Genomic DNA, 19968 nt, shown 5'->3' on the forward strand with positions numbered 1-19968 from the left:
CTTTCATGTATTTGGGACCCCCAGATCCAATCTGTCAACAGTTAGACTGTATATTTGTCTTGGGTGGGAATAAGCAACCAGTGCAATTTTTTACAGAACTGTGTAAAATTTGACCTCCTGGCTGCCCTGGTCAATATTCCAGCAGCTTCGATTTGCAGTAATTGCAGTTTCTGATGCCTCTTCAAAGAGGCAGGGCACAACCATCCAATCTGGAGTTTGCCAGAGCATGGACGCTACCAGAGCCTTGATCGCAACTGGATCACATAATATAGATCATCCTGTTCCATGAAGGGCCATGGCTGGCAGGGTCTTGGCCAGTGAGATCACTAGAGCCCCACGTAGGCAATGCTGTATCAGAGAACACAACTACACTTTGGACCCGATTTCTCCAGTGGGGGGCAACCCTGTCCTTGACAGACCTCCTCACCACTTACTTGGCATATAATGCCTCCATCTAATCTGGACTCAACTTCAGTTTGTCTGCCCTTATCCAGCCCTGTACATCCTCTCCTGATTCGGATGGAATGGGGAGATTGAGCTCAGTGCCATGTGCATACTGACGACACCCCACTCCGCCAGCTTCAAATATAAGGTGAATAACAGGGAAAACAAAATGGAACCCTGCGGAATATCACCACGGGACAATTCCCATGGCGTTGAGCAGTTGCCCCCACCCCCATATCATTCACTGCTCTGCACTGCAGCTGAACTTCATTTTTTGCATTCACAGAAGTTCCTTTTCAAATATTAGAAAAATAAATAATCTACTCTCTAAATCTTTTGGTCCTGTGTGATTTAAAAATTCATAGGGAAGGGGAAAAACCTGAAACTAGAGTATTTTGAAAAGGAGGAAGCCCATTCCCACCAAAACTGAAAAAGACAAAAGAAAACTTCAGCCACTGAGCATTTAAATACAGGGACATGGCTCAAAGATGGAACAGACTCCAGAGCATCTCCCTCAGCGCTCCAGCAAAGACCACGTTCCTTCATCTCCACCATGATCTCAAAGGGGTGGCTTCTCTTTTTTGGCCTAGTGATGATGCTCTGCTCCACTGAAATCTCATCTCAGGACTGCAGCCAACTTCGCAGCTGGCTAAATAAAGACAACTTGAAGCTTCTCAACAGCAAGATGGGATCCACAATTCCGCTCCAATGCATTGGCCATGTGGCCAATTTCTCAAACAACGAAGGAATCCACAGCCACGAAATCCAGGGGGAGGAGGCCAAAGCAGCCGCACAAGAAATCCTCCAGCAGACCCTCCACATCTTCAGGCAAAACCACAGCGCAATGGACTGGGGTGAGACTTCCATAGCTGGTTTCCAGGCTGGGCTGCACCAGGACATTGAGAACCTGGGACGGTGCTTGGGCGCAGAGGGGGGCAACAGCATCCGACAGCGGGTGAAAAGCTACTTCAGGACACTCAACCACTACCTGAAAGATGAAGGGTACAGCCTGTGTGCCTGGGAGATTGTCCAGATGGAAGTCCGGCAATGTTTTCTGCTGATCGACCAACTCCTCAAAAGGACAGGCAATCCAGGTACTTGTATGCTTTTAAAAATAATGTTTGTAGTTAGACCTAAAGAATGAGAAATAGTTTAAACTATTATGGTTATGTAAACAAAACACAACTGTTAAGATAGCTCAATGCCCCGATTAAGGCTGCAATCCTAGGCACCTTTACCAAGGAGGAAGCCTATTTGGAATCTATAAAAATTGCTTCTGAGCACACAAAGATAGGACTGCACTGTATCTCTCTTTTTAGGTGAGAAGTTTCTTCTCATGAAAACTCTAGGGTCACTTCAGAATTTCAGTCTGCATCATGTTTGTGGGCAGGCTTTATTATCTTTTGTGTTTTACACTAAGAGTTTCTTCACTGACTCCAAACTCAGAACTTGTAATCAGAGCACACTTCAAAATTGGCACAATAGGAAAGAAAGAGGAAAGCTTGGAAAACTCAGATATCAAGAGGATAAAAACTTTATAAAATAATGGAAAAAATTTACAAGTTCTTTAGGAGACCACTGTAAGCAGATGGGGAAAAGAGCAGGATTTTGGCACACTTGTAGTGTAAAAAATATTATGGATAATATGGTTTGATATAATAACCAGAGTACAAACTAATATGTAGTTGTAGATATTTTAAAACAAGACTCCATGGACGGGATGGGGGGAAGTTGCAAGATTCAGAGAATCTCCACATATAGTGTTACTTTATCAATGTGTGTTTACTTCTTTTTTTAATTTGTAAAATTTATAAAAAAACATCTGTTTAAAAAGAAGAAAGCTTGGAGAAAGAAAGGGTTATGAGAAGGTTTTGTAATGTTTCATTTCCTTTTTTGTAATTTTGATATGAAAATAAAGCTTTTTTTAAATTAAAAAAAGAGAAGGTGAGCTGAATTATGGGATGTAGCCTGCTTAGGAGCAGACACACAGTTCAATGCAGCTAAGCGACAGATGTCATCCATAGGACAGCTTTCATGTTTTGTACGGTCTCGAGTAAGGATGGTCAGTATGCCCTTGACAAATGACTTTGGTTACTTTTAGGTAAATCTCAATCTAATGCTTCGTAAATATAGATACGTTAATTAGATTTCATAAATAATACAATTTTATCCTTTAAATTACTACCAGACTCCTAACAAGGTGAATTATTCTAACCAGGTCACCAAAAGCTTTGCAGAAAAACAGAGCAACGTTATCCGAAGCTTCTGAAAAGTCAATACTCAAAAAGCTTACTGCTTGTAGTTCAAAGTGTTCCATACTTGAAACAACAGCTTTAAAGGGAAATGCAGTATCTGGTGGGTTTAGGAAGTCTACTCACTATGCAAGGAAACCTTGTAACCCGACAGTCCTAACACTGGGAAACAGCCAGGAGAACTTCAGTAGTTGTCTTTCTTTATGAAGAGCAGGGCAGCCGCTCAGCTTAGCAGATACTGCTTGCTACAAACAGGGAAGGCTAAGGTTCCAACTAGTTCCCAGTTAATTGAGGAGGAAACCCCACCCAGAGAAGAGAGGTGTGTCTCTTAAAAAGAAAGGCCATGTCTCCTACAGGGAAAGCATTTCAAACGGCATAATTAATCTATTCTCTTCTTCGTTCCAGCTTAACCTTCAATTGGTGTTGCAACGAAAACAATGGGATGAAGCAGCAGAATGGAATTGTAGCTTGAAGAGAGCATCCCAGTTATTCAGCTTTCATTAGATTCCTCCAGCAATGTATTCCTGGAAAGCAAAACAGCTGCTTCCTGTTCTTCTGCACCTGCTACTGTTTGCCAGCTGCAAAGTAGTGTCTCTAGGCTGGAAGTCTGGGTTTTCCTCGGCATCAAGAGAGTTTCTCTTCGTGCAGAAAAAGCACTCTGTTCCTCCAGCAACGTGTTTCTCAAAAGCTAAACAGCTGCTTCCTCCTCTGTTTCATTTGCTACTACATTGTTTTGATAAGTTAAAGATAGTGAAGTGTGAGTTTGAAACGTGAAAATGCTACAATGAAGCCTTACACAGAAGATAAAGGTTCAAAAGGAAAAAAGAAAATATATTGGACAAGGACTTCAAAAATTGCGTAACAAGAAGATTATCCGGTACTGTTTTTCCACCCTTCGCAACTCCTCTCTTGTATTGCATTTCCTTACATTGATTTTCCCTTGCAATGTGTTCTAGGTGGTATTCTCCAGGTCACATGGGGTGCTGGAACAGGCATGGCCAATGCTACAAAAAGACCAAAGATTTGCCCCAGAATCCTCACAAACATGGTGAGCTTCTAAGGCTTCTAAGGTGTAGGTGTTCCTTGGCAGAATATTAAGTTTATAAAAATAATGGATCATTATTCTTAAACATCTTTGTTTGGAAGGGCTGGTGAACCAGTGGAGGCTGCCAATCTCAGAAACTGGTCAGGACAGATGTGGGGGGGGGAGCACAGGAGGCTATACAGTGATGGGGGAATTGGGGGGGGACATAACATTTCACCCCTTCCATAAGCAAGAGTTTCCATGCAACAACATGGAATCTCCAATGGTACCCATAATTTAACGCATTCTACAAAAGCAATAAGTTCATGATTAGATTGGAAAAGGCTACATACCGGTACAAGCACAGATTTTTCCAAACCTAGGACAAAATTCACAGTACTGTAATAATTTATTTGCTAAAGGAACTCTGTGATGTATGCAGGTCAAGCAGTCAGAGATGCAAGCATCTTAACTGGGACAATTATTCTTCTAAGAAGTGTGCCAAATGAAATGCACTATAGACGTATGTGATTTCTGTTATTTAAAAAAAATATTTATTTTATTTATATTACGCGTGTGTTACGTTTATTTTATATTTATTTATTATTCATTTGGCTACTCCACGTCCTTTATTATATTTTTTCACCGACTGGAAATATCAAATGTTCTTCCTATTAAAAGCTGCAACATGGGTCAACGGAATGATTTTGCGTGTTTGAAGGGCATGACGTGTGGGAGCCATTCTGAAGGAGATTTTGGCTGCACATGATGGGGACCTCATACGTCATGTGACGCAGAAGATAGGCAGAGAAAGCATGACAGTTCTGTAGGCTTTGTGTTTCCATCATGTGTAAGGTCTAAGAAGAAAACTCTGTGCCTCCTCAACAGTGAGGTGGCTGACCTGATAATAAAGGCACTCCTTGCGCAAATTCCTTCCAGAGGGATGCTCAGATTCCTGTTTTAAGCATTACAGAGGGAAGACTATTTCCTTGTTCTTTGTCTCCCTTTCCCCATGTTTGTAGCCATTCACAGTACGCGTAAAATGGATTACTGTAGGCTGCAATCTTAGTCCCCATATACCCAGGGGTAAGCCCAATAGAATTCAGGAAGACTTATTTCTTTTCTTTTTTAATTTTTTAATTTTAAAAATATCTTTATTTAATACTGAACGTAAAATACAAATCAACAAAAAATAACATAACATAACATAAATCATCCAACTCAACACAACACAACATAGCACAAATTGCAAAATTTTAAAAAATTGTTCAAAATTAAAAGAAGAACTTATAAGAAGGAAAAAGAAAAAGAAGAAAAAGGGGGGGGGGAAAGAAAAAAGAAAAAAAGAAGACAACAGAAGAAACCATAAACAAACATAAGATAAAAGGAATACTTATTTCTAAGTGGACATGGTTAAGATTGCAACTGTAATCTTTTAAAATATATTTTAAAACTTAATGACAGTTTGATTTTTTTTTAAAAAAACTACTAAAGATAAATGGGGTCGGGGGAAGAGTGAAACAGGATGGATGCGGCATTTTCTTTAATTTTCAAGATTTTATTATGAAGTTAAAATAACAATCTGGTAAGAAATGTGAAATAAAATAGATAAGAAAAGAAACAGAGACAAAACACTATTTTAAATAGCCAAGGCTTACCCTCAAGTATTCTGGGGTGCTGAGGGTTGTTGCGGAACCCCTATTTCTCTCAGAGAACTACAGAATTGATCAATCCATCCCTCTTCACAGGGATCTCTGGGAATTGCAGTTCTGTGAAGGGAATTGTGTGGTTGTGTCTCCTAACAACTCTTAGCACAGCTACCAAAATTATTAGGAGGGGAAATCGTGACATTTTGAAGCAGCAGTTTGGGACTTCATATGTATGAGGTGTCCGAGAGAGAGAAGGAGACCTACGTGGGGAAGGGGTTGAGGACAAAAGAGGACATAAACTTCCATTAAAATTGCATGTGATAATTTCATTTATAATGCAAATTTAGCAGGGGGGGGGGACGTTGACTAAGTGGTCTGTGTGCTTCAAGGAAAAATCCACCAGCCCCCCTGCTCTTAAGAGCTTTTGACCTTTTAAAGCAGGTAGCCCTTCAAATATAGACTGTGCCTTTAAAACAGAGGAATATGGCCCTCACAACAGGAAGAGGTTCCTCATCTCTCTTGGGTGACACCTGGCTTGAGAGCAGCACATGTGAAAAGGATCTAGGAGTCTTGGTAGACCACAAACTTGGCATGAGTCAGCAGTGTGATGCAGCAGCTAAAAAAGCCAATGCAATTCTGGGCTGCATCAATAGGAGTATAGCATCTAGATCAAGGGAAGTAATAGTACCACTGTATTGTGCTCTGGTCAGACCTCACCTGGAGTACTGTGTCCAGTTCTGGGCACCACAGTTCAAGAAGGGGGCAACCAAAATGGTCTAAGGCCTGGAAACGTTGCCTTATGAGGAAAGGTTTAGGGAGCTGGGTATGTTTAGCTTGGAGAAGAGAAGGTTCAGGGGTGATATGATAGCCATGTTCAAATATATAAAAGGATGTCATACAGAGGGGGGAGAAATGTTGTTTTCTGCTGCTCCAGAGAAGCGGACACGGAGCAATGGATTCAAACTACAAGAAAGAAGATTCCACCTAAACATTAGGAAGACCTTCCTGACAGTAAGAGCTGTTCGGCAGTGGAATTTGCTGCCAAGGAGTGTGGTGGAGTCTCCTTCTTTGGAGGTCTTTAAGCAGAGGCTTGACAGGCATATGTCAAGAATGCTTTGATGGTGTTTCCTGCTTGGCAGTGGGTTGGACTGGATGGCCCTTGTGGTCTCTTCCAACTCTATGACTCTATGGACAGCAATGCCACAGCATGACATTTTTCGCAATAAATGACGCGTTGCCTCTTTCTGCCACTAGATGGCTGCACCCCTACATCCCCACCCACCCCAAAAGTGATGCTTAAAGTTGCTCCCTTCTCCTAACTCTACAACTGCTGCAGCCGGTCGGGGGGGGGGGAGAGTATTATAGGCTGGAGGCTCCGCTTGCTTTATGGAGTCCTCCTCCCGGAATCGGATCCTGGCGCAGAAACCTAGCGCCCCTTTCTAAGCCCGGGGTTTCTGGCCCCGTTTTCAGGCGACCAGGTGTGCGAGATGGGAAGCAGCCCACCTTCAGCCCAGGTGATCCCGGAGGCGGCAGGAGCTCGTCTGAACGCCGGGGGGGGGAAAGATCCCAAACCCAGGAGGACTGAACAAAAATCAGGAGGAGGATGCAATAGTATCTCACACATTTAAAAAAGCGGGCGGGCGGGGGGACTTAGAGCGAAGGGGGCGTGGCCAGGAAAGAGAGCCAATTAAAAAAATGTTTCACAGTTATCCCGGCCTGTTGCTAGGGGACTTCCATCCACACCAAGCGCATCTCCGGGTTGCTGAGGCTCCATGGATGATTCTGCTCCATGGATTCTGGCTGCTGAAGGAACCCCTCAGGGTAGACGGTACTGTTGCAGGTAATACTCTGCATTTCATTTTTCCAGGTTTTCCCCTCCTCTTTTAATTCCCTTAACCATGTTAACTTAGATAGCCGCCCGCCTCCATTTCTCCCCATCTCCTCGACTTATTGCGCGATAGTCCTTGGGTGGAGGAGACATCCCACGCCAAGAGTTTCTTAAACGAGCACCGCAGCTTCCAGGTCCGTTTGCAATTCCTGGGCAGAGCTTTCCTCTTCCCTACAGAGACAGTGAAAGGTACACACATTTAAAGCGCACACACCCAGTCCTGGGAACTCTAGTTTATTAAGGGTGCTGGGAACTGTAGCTCTGTGAATTCTCTGAGCTGAGCTGTGCTTTAAAATACTATGATGAATTCCCTCTTGTTTAAGAAAGACTCGGTGTCCAGTGGGTTCTTGAGCCTGGCATGAGGGAGTGGGGCACCCCACCTTGTCCTTCACTTCAGCAAAATGCCTTGGGCTGGTCCTGGTTCTGACACCCTTTATATTTTGCTTTCTCTGCTCCTTGCTCAGCAGGCTGCTGAAACAGGACAGACCACCCAATTCTTCTATTATTATTTTTTGCATCTGCTAAAACCTTTTCATTAGGCAAGCCTACCTAGACATGCACATCCTGCATGTATTTTGACATGTAATTATATATTGTAATGTTTTTTTTAAGCTGCTGGTTTTATATTTCGGGGGGGGGGGGAGATAGATCAGCTTGTGTTTTAACACCTGCTTTTGTGCGCATCTGTCTTGTTTGTTTTTATTTTGCGTAAACTGCTTACATGGTTAAGTGCTATCTAAATCCTGTTAAAGGCCTGAATGGAACACTTGCAGAGTGGCAGGTGAGTGTAGTTTGGGGAAAGCAGGCCTTTGGGACAATTTGGGATCTAATTAGACCTGTGGGCCGAAGCGCTCCCACCACTGCCCTAGGGTTGCAATTGCTGGAATCTAAGGGTGCAAGGCATGATTTCCCTTTTTGATGTAGCGCTAGATTCGTTTGCCTGCATTATAAGGCAACCAGTGGGTATTCGCTGAATTATTTGAAGCCTTTATTGTGTGCTGATGGTGCAAAGTTTATTTTCCAAACCTGAATCTTCTCTTCCAGTCTTCACGATGCAGACAGAAAACTATCATGCTTTTCTGGGTGCAATAAACACTGGCAAATTCAGAAGTTTTATTAACTGAAACACCTTTTCCATATTACAACAAGGAGCTTCACATATTGCTGTTCTCTCCCATGCATTCATTGAACACAGGGGGACGGGGACATGCCCACCCACTCCCTATATTTGTGCATTTGGCATTAGAGTGAAAGGAGGCTTGAATATGTGCAGCTGCATATTATATTTCCATGCCTAGGAGGCGGGTGGCGCTGTGGTCTAAACCACTGAGCCCCTTGGGCTTGCTGATCAAAAGGTTGGCGGTCCGAATCCCCGCAACGAAGTCATCTCCTGTTGTTCGGTCCCAGCTCCTGCCAACCTAGCAGTTCGCAAGCACGCCAGTAGATAAATAGGTACCACTGTGGCAGGAAGGTAAACGGCGTTTCCATGCGCTCTGGTTTCCGTCACGGTGTTCTGTTGCACCAGAAGTGGTTTAGCCTTGCTGGCCACATGACCCTAAAAACTGTCTGCAGACAAACGCCAGCTCCCTCGACCTGTAAAGCGAGATGAGTGCTACAACCCCCTAGTTGCCTTTGACTGGACTTAACTGCCCAGGGGTCATTTACCTTTTTTTTTTTTACCTTTACGGTATTTCTATGCCACCCATCTGACCAATTTGCCCTAGCCACTCTGGGTGACTTCCAACAAATTAAAACACAGTAAGGCATCAACCATTAAAAGCTTCCCTTCAGGTGTCTTCTAAAAGTCAGGTAGTTGTCTATAATATTACATAGTAATACATAGGGCTCACCTGCCTGATTGGGAACTAATTGCTAATTAGTTGCTAATTCCTGAACTAATTTTTGGATTCTGTGATTTAAAAAAAACTTTATATCCCTCCTCTCCTTGCCTGTTTCTCCTCCCTGCCCACCATTTTGCTACTTTCCCTCATGAAATGTTCCAGTGGAAAGCCACGGAATGAAAGTGAAGCCAGGTGTGTTCTTCAGCTTTGAGGCTAATGCAGAAAGATTCCCAGCTGTGGGGAAATTCAGAAATGACTTGTGAAAAATAAGTAAAGGTAAAGGGACCCCTGACCATTAGGTCCAGTCGTGACTGACTCTGGAGTTGCGCGCTCATCTCGCATTATTGGCCGAGGGAGCCGGCGTATAGCTTCCAGGTCATGTGGCCAGCATGACAAAGCTGCTTCTGGCAAACCAGAGCAGCACATGGAAACGCCGTTTACCTTCCCACTGTAAAGGTAAAGGTAAAGGGACCCCTGACCATTAGGTCCAGTCGTGACCGACTCTGGGGTTGCGCGCTCATCTCGCATTATTGGCCGAGGGAGCCGGCGTACAGCTTCCAGGTCATGTGGCCAGCATGACAAAGCCGCTTCTGGCAAACCAGAGCAGCACATGGAAACGCCGTTTACCTTCCCGCTGTAGCGGTTCCTATTTATCTACTTGCATTTTGACGTGCTTTCGAACTGCTAGGTTGGCAGGAGCTGGGACCAAGCAACGGGAGCTCACCCCGTCACAGGGATTCGAACCGCCAACCTTCTGATCAGCAAGCCCTAGGCTCAGTGGTTTAACCACAGCGCCACCAACTAAATGAGGAAATGTAAATTAATGCATCACTCTGTGATATTTCTTTGCCACATTTTACTCCGAGTAAATGATCTGAGGGATCATTCAGTGTGCAACTTAAGGGTTTAATTCTGCTAGTGTTTATGTCAACTTGCCAAGAGGGTAACAGGAGGAGTTGCTTCACCACCAGTAAGAGCAGCATGCTATTTGCTGAGGTAGCATATGTTCTGATTGGCTGTGTGGTTCTAAGAGACTTTTCCTACGTATGTTTGGTTTTATATCTTGCTGCTACACGCAAGGCCTGAAAGACAGACAAAACCTCTCGGTCTGTTTCTCTTCCAATCATGGCCTGCTTTGTTCAGTTTCTTCCGTAAAGTGGTATCTCTGGACTCCATCTGTGTTATTTAAGCAACTTTGCTAACAAAAGCTCTGTTCCATTACTTTACCTTCCTGCAAATAGAAACTGTAACTTCAGAAACATCCGTTTACCAAAGCCTGGCGCTGAGCAACACAGACATCTTTGTCTAGGGAACAGCTAGCCCCTCTCCTTTTTTTCTGGTACAAAAGTGGGCAGCTTTGGGTTCTCACCAACCCCCACACCAGGAGAAGCCTATATTCTAGGAGTATATAATAATGGCATGGCATCCTTGAAACTCAATCTCTGTTTTTTTATTTAAAAACATCTACTCTATTAAATATTAAATCGGGAAGACCTTTGTGCCATTTAAATGGCTTAACATTCCCCACCCCCACCCACCTTGCCTCTCCTGGAAGCAATTAACAAATGACAAAGTTGAGCCAAATCAATACTAAAGCCTTTCGTAAATGACTTGAAATCAGATAGCAGAGATAGGTGCCCAACGTGGGCCAGAGAGCAATGAGGTTGCTAAAGATATAATAGCACGTCATTGGCACAGTTCTAGAGGCTATGAGGACAGGTGTCTCGTTACCTCAAAGGGCCCCTAATTTGTGCAAATCACCTCTATGGAAAGTACAGTTTTAGACTACAGTTTTGGACTACTGCAATGCACTCTACGTGGGACTACCTTTGAAGGTGACCTGGAAACTACAACTAATCTAGAATGTGGCGGCTAGACTGGTGACTGGGAGCGGCCGCCAAGACCACATAACACTGGTCCTGTGTTGGCTCCAAGGATGTTTCCGAGCACAAAACAAAATGTTGGTGCTGACCTTGAAAGCCTTAAATGGCCTCAGCCCAGTATACCTGAAGCATAGCTGTCAACTTTAGGATTTAAAAATAAGGGGTCACTTGCCGAGTGCTGCTGGAAATCGCCTCTGCGCATGCCCGGACATGCGCAGAAGCAATTCCCGGTGCCCAAACATGGGCAAAGCGGCACCGAAAATCGGTTCTGCGCATGCCTGGGCATGCGCAGAGGCGATTTCCGGCAGCACTTGGCAAGTGAGTGAGCAGCCAGCTGCCGAGTGAGGCATTTTACCGGGCGGCGGCTGGCTGCTCGCTCGTGGGGGAGGGGGCAAGTGGAGCCCCCCTGGCCGGCAGGGAGGGAGAGGGGCTGCTTCCTTTAAAATCTGGGAGATTTATGGGATATTTTACAATCCGGGCTGCCAGTGGGAAACTGATTGAAATAAGGTTTCCCGCAAAAAATGGGAGGGTTGACAGCTATGACCTGAAGAACCACCCCCATCACTCAGCCCGGAGACTGCGAGATGTGAGGTTACAGAAAACCAGGCAGAGGGCCCGCCCTGTGGAACGCCCTCCCTTCAGAGGTCAAGGAAATAAACAACTATCTGACTTTTAGAAGACACCTGAAGTTTAGGGAAGTTTTTAATGTTTGAAGTTTTATTGTGTTTTTAATATTCTGTTGGGAGCTGCCTAGAGTGGCTGGGGAAACCCAGCTAGATGGGTGGTGTATTAATAATAATAATAATAATAATAATAATAATTACAGTTTTATAAGGAATGATTATGTGCACCGTTAGGGGCCTCAGATCCTGCCCAGGTGAGAGTGTGAGGTGAGCTTATGCATCCTGGCGAGAGAAGGGGGCGGTTTGTATGATGGCTTTGAGCTGCAATTGGTTGTGGGAAAGGTGGTGAATATTAAATCAAATATTGCTATACTTTTGTGGCTTTCATGCTGCAAATTATTGCTACCTGATTTTGCCTAAAATGCAACCTGATTTTGAATCCATAAGACCCCTTGGATTAGATGGAACATCTGTTGCAATCTTGAGAAGTTTAAAAAAAACCACACCAGAATGCTAAAAAACTGTCAGTCTACGTTTGATACAACCCTTCTCTCTGCCAGGTGCATGGGGGGGGGGGATGTACTGCTCACGCCACCCTCCCCGAGTCAGCCCTGCAGCAAGGCTGGGATCTGATCAGCCTCTTTGCGCCGCAAGGCTGGCTCAGAGAGGGTGGCATGAGAAAGATGCCTTTCACCCTTTGATCCCAGCCTGTCAGGATGCAGTCAGTGGCTCCTTGCTGGTTGTCCAGGAAAGTGTAAAGACAAGGGAGTTTCTTACCGTCCTTTTTTATTTCAATCTTTCCAGAGAGAGGCTTGGATAATGATGTTGGATTATTTTGGATAATGATGTTGTCCCACCCCCGTCTCTCCCACTTCCTCATTCATCATCATCATCATCATCACCTCCTCTACGGGTGCTGCTAAGTGTCCTTTTTCTTTGAGCTCTTTGCTCTCCTACTTTCATGGCTCGCCTGGTTTTGGGAGATGGAGGGTCTGGGCTGCTTTCTCATGACGACATGTCAACTAGGTGTTGCTCTGGCTCTCCCATGATTTCCCAGCTTGCCGCCTCATCTGCCTCTGAACTGTGACCTCCCTCAAACTCCTATTGTAGATCTATACTGTCCTCCTCCTCCTCCTCCTCCTCCTCCTCCTCCTCCTCCTCCTCCTCCCTGGAAGGGTCAGGATGGGCAGGTGGTCTTCACCATTCCTCCTCTGCCCAGTCCCAGACACAGCCCCTTGAGGGAGAAGCTGGGATTGAAGGGAGGTACATAAAGCACCAGGCTATGTTTCGAACCATAAATCAAGGCTGCCATCTTTGATTCATTATGTAGGAGAGTGAACTGTAAAAAGTCTTGCGCAGCCTTATCTTGTGTTTAAACCCACCTTTTGTGTCCTTTTGCAGTCAGGCCAGGCTAGTTCAATACCAATGTAAAAAAAAAGGTTACATTTTTCTGCAGTTTACTTACCTGCCAGGGCTGAATGGCATATTTTGAACTACAACACCTTTTAAAAGCACTTATTATTGAACCACCAGCTTCGAGTGCCTCCTCAATCCCCTGTATCACTGGAGGAAATTGAGCAATGGCACCTTTTCAGAAATCTAAACCTGTAACAGAGTTGTCATCTAAACATTGCCACAAATGCTTATTGTAAAGCTGCAAAGTGGATGCTTACGATCTCAGAGATGAATGGAAGAGTGTTTCATGAAGCTCAGTCAATGGCTTTAGAATCCATAAGTAGTGTTTCTTTAAATTAACAATTGAGATCGTACTTCGCAGCACATTTATAGGATCTGACTAGTTCAGATAAGTGTTGCTGGTGTAACGCTGAAAATACTTTGAAGCATCGGGTCCTGGGGAATCTTCTTTCTGATCAGAAATTATTTGTATTAACTTTGGTTTGGGCAAATCCTTGATATCTGTGGACATTCAGTCTTATATCACTGTGGTTATAGATGGAACAGCAGAAGTGGGTTCTGCATACCTTTCTATTATTATTATTATTATTATTATTATTATTATTATTATTATTATATTGAATTTATATACTGCCTATACCCAAAGGTCTCAGGGCAGTTCACAGAATAAAATCAAGATATAAAGCCAAAAAATCATAATAAAAACAAAAACAATCCAATCGCCCCCTCCCACACAAAAAAACACCTTTTAAAACAGCATAGTGCCTAAGAGACTTACCTTGGAAGGACAAACTTTAAATCCCTGCCCTTTCTACATTTGAACACAGAGGATATCACGATGAGTCTTGTTTGGATGCATGGAGTGCCTGTATTAATTCTGATGTTTAAATCAGCATTGATGGAATATCCTTATTATTAGTCAGCTGGCGATTCCTTTCGTGTTTTCTTGCTTTCTGCTCTAGAACCACCCCATATAGAGCATAGTGCTAATAATACCAAGGTTGCACAGGACAGCTGCCTATTCCTGCATGTCAGAGGGCTGGATTGGATAACCCTCAGGGTCCCTTCCAAGTCTACAATTCTGTGGTTCTGTGATCCTCTTCTCACAGGCCTTTGGCTAATTAAACCAACCACCTACGGCCTTTTAAACTGGGGGGGCATGGGCATACCCAGGATCAAAACTAGAGGGGCAGCCCGATTGGCTGGCTGGCGATGACGTAGCCGGGATCCTCCCAGGAGGCGTGGCCAACGTCCACGCCCCCCTGGAGAGGAGGGGGTGGTCACATGGTTCTCCGCAACTCCTCCCCGCCGGCCTCTGCTCTTTATACCCTGGAAAAAAACAGTGTGCGCTGATGGTAGGCTGCTGTGTGTGTGTGTGTGTGCGCGCTCTCTTTCCCTCATGCCCTCTTCCTCTTCCTCCTCCCGCTCGCTTCTGCAGCGTTACAAGCCTTGCCAGGGACGCAGCTTTCCAGCCTTTTCCAGGCAGCTGGGGGCAACTCCCACCACTGCCTTCCACTGGGGTCTTACGCTGTGCCCACTGTGGCAAGATCGTGTACCCGACCGAGAAGAACAAAAGCGCGTGCTGCGAGCTGTCTTTTTCCCCTTTTTAGCTTCTAGGGGGGGCAGCTGCCCCCCCTGGGTACGCCCATGTGGGAGGTGATATTGTATTTGTTTGTTATCATGTTGTGCATTTATGTGTATTTTATCTTGTAACCCACCCTGTGATCCTCAGATGAAGGGCAGTATAGCAATTTAATAAATAATTATAATAATAAATTGTATATGCAAATAAAAATGGGAAAGAAGCAGCAGTAACACAAGTTTATCTGTGGGTGAATAATGCCAGCTACATAAATCTATTATGTAAAACTTTACTCGCTAAGGCTGCAATCAGAAACACAGTTACTTGTGGGGTAAGCCTCCTTGAAAACAGTGGGGCTGCCCTGCAAACATGCACACGATTCTTCTGTTATGGATGCCAGCGCTCCATCTTGGCTTCTGAAAGCCAATGCAACAAAATGTAATCATTCCTAAAGCGTGTTGTCATTTGATTCACTGTTGCAGTACGTAAGTATCTGGAACAGATTGTACCACCAGCCTCTGTAAAGGAATACAATATTACACGTCCGCAATCTCTTTACGATGCCCTTGCTGAGAAGCCCTGGAAGGGAACCGAGTTACACAAAGCCAGAGGGAGCTGCCGTGTACTGTCGTTCCATCTAGCCCAGTATTGTGTGCTTGCCATCATCACCACCAGCGATTCTCTCTGTTCAGGCACCAACCCTGCATTCTGGCTATGGCACAGGCTCTTCCCACCGTCAGTCCAGATCCTGATTAATCGGAAAGTTGGTCATACACATAACACCATGCAATGATATTGGGGGGGGGGGAGAGATGCAGTGAACAGGTTTGTACATCTGCCGCACCAAGCCTCTACTGCTTGTCAGGAGGTACATCTGTGGGATGTGATCCATGAGAGGCAGTCAAGTACAACATTCCTTGTAATGCTAGAGAAGACACGCGAGGGAATGTTTGGCCCAGCCAGTCGAAACTACTTCCTGTTCCTCCTGGCTGGAGCACCCTTCCTTTTCAATATGATTAAAGGTGGGCATGACCTCACCTGTCCAGGTAACAAAAGGACGAGTCACGCAGCACAGCTCCCTCTTTTTTTGACCTTCCTTCTTCATTTGACCAGCTTTTAGCTACCGGTAGGACTGCTCTGCTACGTAGCTGTCAGCTAGCAGACAGTGGAATTATTCCTCCATATGGGGTAGATCCACATGTACATATTTGTAACTAAGTCTGCCTTCAGGGATCCAGCTGTGAACTGATGTAAGTAAACTTCTTTTATTGACTTTGAATAAGATTACGGCGTCTTTATTCTTTTAAGAGGGATTCAAGGAAACTTACCAGGAATGTACAATTCAATCTTAGACAGACTGAATTGTATAATAGTGAGAAGCTCACACGAGCTTGCAACCAGCTGTCTGCTGTGCATGTAAAAGGGGGGTGTAACTCTGCTAAGTAAAGGAACTGGCTAGTGCAAGTTAGGAAGGATATTAATAAACAATATATCCTCTCCTGCCACCCTGAACATTCCCACATCTGCCTTCGCTCATCTGGCAGAGATGAAAACACACAGGTAAATGTGCAGGTGAACCCGGTACTGTGGTGGATCTGCAGTGCACTCTTCTTCATGTTTACCTGGAAGCAAGTGTACCTAGCTCACTCACAAGCAAGTGTGTAGAGCAGAGAAAGGGGTCCTGCTGTTGAGGTCAAGCTCCAACGAGCCTCAGACAGCATAGCCTGCTGAGACAATGATATAAATTGTACTCAGCTTACAATGTATATCATTGTCCCTGACCTTTAGGCTATGCCTGTGAGACTCCCTGGTGTATGGTATGGTACCATCCATGAAGCCCTCAGTGAAAGGAAGATGAGAAACAGGTAGCTCATACCATCAGCTCTCAAGGGGGAAGCTCATACTCTGAGACAATGTTGTGATTTGCTATGGCATCCCTTTATTATTTTAGTATATTTTATTTTTTATATTGAAATAATTTTTTAAAAGATTTACATGAACTACAAAGAATGTGCAATGTCTCTCCCTTTTTTCTTTATTGATCAGATTATAAAGTCTTTTGGTTACGTTCAATGCAAAATGTATGATCTCCAAAGGTAGGGGAAAGATGGTAAACTTACACACTATCTTGTCATTTTTGTATATGTGTGGGGTTTTCATGTCAGTGTCAATTGAGTAGGTTTTCTTTCTGTATATTTATTGGCTTACATTGACGTTGAGAGAAGCTTGGGGGCAGGGTGTTTTTATTTGCCTATTATTGCCTCTGATGAACTGTAGGGAGATTTGCTTGTGGTTGCAGAAGGAGGGGGATGAAATATTAGGTCATGTTTGCCATGTTGATCTGTATGCTGTTGGTAGATCCCTGCTATCACTGTTGTCAGTTTGAGCTGTGTGTCAAATAAAAGGGAGGCATACCGAGGCAAAGGTGTCCTCTTTCTTTTGTCCTCGCGTCAGTTTGCTTGTTGGTTAACTTTTCTAATAAAGCCATTTCCCATACAATGTGATAACAATGGTCCATACTTACTCCAGACAAGTCTCTCCAGTGTCTGTCTATGACGTTTCTGGCTGCTGAGAGCAGGCTTTTTATGGTGTAAGTGAACATTATTGTCTTGGGAAATATTTAACAGGGTCAGTTCTGGAGTGGGTTCCAATATCTGCTTAGTTATGTTATAGATTTTTTGTAGGACTGCTATCCAAAAGGGTTGGATTCAAGGACATTCCCACCACATGTGAAGGTATGTGCCTGTGGAGGTACAGCTTCGCCAGCATTTTGGTAAGGGTCCTGGATGCATTGACACCAATTTCCTCGGTGTCAGCTGCCATCTATAGATATCATATTTTTCCGTGTATAAGACACCCCCATGTATAAGATGATCCCTATTTTTTGAGCCCAAAATTAAGAAATAATTAATTGCAGCATTCCGTGTATAAGGCAACCCCCAATTTTAAACTTAAAAAATTTGGAAAAAAATATAGTCTTATACACGGAAAAATACAGTAAGTTTCAAAGTGAGTTTCCCTTCTTTTGGCTGAGAAGGATTTAGAGGGAGGTTTGGACCAAATTGTGGTCAACTGGGTAGAGTTTCTTTTGTAACCTTAATTTTAATGGTGGCTTGCAACAAAAGAGAGTTAGTGCACCAGGTTCCCCATCCCTGCAGTGTAGAGAAGTAGTCACATTGCTGCAGGTGACCCCTTCCTTTCTCCTTAAAACGTATTCTACAAACACCGATGAGGTGGTTTCAGAAACAAGCCGAACAAAGCCAGCCATCATCATCTACCACCCCAGTTGCAAAACAGCCCATCAAGTCTGTTATTATGTGAACAACAGGCTTAGTGGGCACCATCATTGCATTATCTATGGTCAGTATTTTTTTACTGGCACCAGAAGTAACTTTATTTATTAAATGTATTTGTGTACCCTTCTTCAGCCAAGGGACTGCAGGATAGTGAACAACATAAATACATAATTAAATTGCACTGTTAACAATGGGCAAGTCATTTAAAACATGCAGCCAACCAAAGCATTACAGAAATTAAAATGCCTGGGATTTAAAAGCTAGCGTGGGGGAGGGGGTGCAATGAAGGTGCCAGGGACACCTCAGGCCACTTTTTAATCATTTGCAGCCAAAGCTCATTGCTATATATCTTACAAAATGCAAGACAGCTAATCCAAGAGTAAGCTAAACAGATAATACATTTTCACCTCTTTAGGGAGGGTGTCGCATAACTGGGGTGCCACCATCAAAGATGGTCCATCCACAGACAATTAAGAAGAGGTTTACACATTCACCTGGAACCCAGGTGGCGCTGTGGTTAAACCACTGAGCCTAGGGCTTGTTGATCAGAAGGTCGGCGGTTCGAATCCCTGTGACGGGGTGAGCTCCCGTTGCTTGGTCCCAGCTCCTGCCAACCTAGCAGCTCGAAAGCACGTCAAAATGCAAGTAGATAAATAGGAACCGCTACAGCGGGAAGGTAAACGGTGTTTCCATGTGCTGCTCTGGTTTGCCAGAAGCGGCTTTGTCATGCTGGCCACATGACCTGGAAGCTGTACGCCGGCTCCCTCGGCCAATAATGTGAGATGAGCGCGCAACCCCAGAGTCGGTCACGACTGGACCTAATGGTCAGGGGGCCCTTTACCTTTACCTTACACATTCACAGAATGCAAGTGTTTGGAAATACAGGCTGCCAGATTTCTGGAAATGATAAACGTGGCATGACTTGGTTTTTTGGCAATTCTGTGAGCACAGCTACAAGCAGCGAAAACGAGCCTGTCAACTCCAATTCCCAGCATCCCTGAACATTGGCCACACTGGCTGAGGCTGATAGGACTTATAGGTCACTTTAAACAAACAAACCAAAAAATGCTGAGGAGTATTTTTTTAAAAAATAATCAGGAAAACTGCACAGGCGTGCCTTGGATTTTTTGGCAATTGCCCTGAAACCAAAGCCCAATATAGCCCCGTTTTTTTCTGGTAAGCTGACAACCCTAGAAAACGGTGCTTTTTGCAGGAAAGGCAAAGATTAGCGGCTGTCCTTCATTTTTAAATCACCCACACGCACACACACACACACACACACACACACACACACCTGAAGCATAGTAAGCAGATTACAGCTACACCAGCACCTATCATGTTGCTGCCTTGGGCTCCTTTGGGAAGAAGGGCAGCATGGGAAGTTAAATAAAATAAAATAAAAATGGATCAGGAAATTCCCAAGCAACTTACACTGACTTCGCTGTAGGCAGGAAAATCTGATTTGGTAAATCCATTCTTTGTTGCAGAGCACACCTGGAGAATTCACCTCCCATTAACTTATTATGTAGAACAGCAGCATCTAATAAGACGATCACCGTGTGCCGTTTTCGAAGTCACACACTCAGACACAGAGAGGCTTTTGGAAGGCACCTTAATCCCCTTGGAAGCGTTTGCAGCAAGCAGACAGGAAAGAGGGCAATATGTTGGCATAGCAGGTTCTTAACTCATCAGCTATGCCAACATCTTGCCTCCTCTCCAGCTCTGAACAAAGGAAATCCTTGTCCAATGGCTACCACAGGAACACACAACCCTTTATTGAAGGTTGCTTGGCCTAGAAAGAGAAAGAAGATACATTTACCGTACAACAGCAAGCCAACAAACCTGTAAGCATTAAGTACAGACACGGAGACAAACCTAGTTTATAGCCAAATGGCGTTAATGGGACCAATTATGTGTCTGACGTGGCTTAATCATTAACTGTTAATGGGATGCTTTCTAAGGTTCTGACTTTGAACTGAGAGCCTGATAACAGTTCCCTGCCAAACAGGTCTGTCTACGCCACAAGGTCCAATAACTAAGTTAAGGTTATAAATTCATAAGATTAAGTTT

General features: G+C 44.2%; 1 protein-coding gene across 1 annotated transcript; it reads left to right on the forward strand.

Annotated features, from left to right (window-relative positions):
- The first annotated feature begins 1036 nt into the window (after positions 1 to 1036).
- LOC148683452 (interferon beta-like) lies at positions 1037 to 3106 on the forward strand. Its single transcript, XM_088658953.1, has 2 exons — positions 1037 to 1538; positions 3102 to 3106. Exons 1-2 carry the CDS (start codon positions 1037 to 1039, stop codon positions 3104 to 3106), a joined length of 507 nt encoding a protein of 168 aa, XP_088515079.1.
- Positions 3107 to 19968: the final 16862 nt, after the last annotated feature.

This window comes from Zootoca vivipara, chromosome 15, assembly GCF_965207765.1.
Source record: "Zootoca vivipara chromosome 15, rZooViv2.hap1.1, whole genome shotgun sequence".
NCBI classification, from domain to species: domain Eukaryota; kingdom Metazoa; phylum Chordata; class Lepidosauria; order Squamata; family Lacertidae; genus Zootoca; species Zootoca vivipara.

Coding starts and splice junctions, on each gene's coding strand:
- LOC148683452 (XM_088658953.1), top strand. CDS start 1,037: ATGATGCTCTGCTCCACTGAAATCTCATCTCAGGACTGCAGCCAACTT.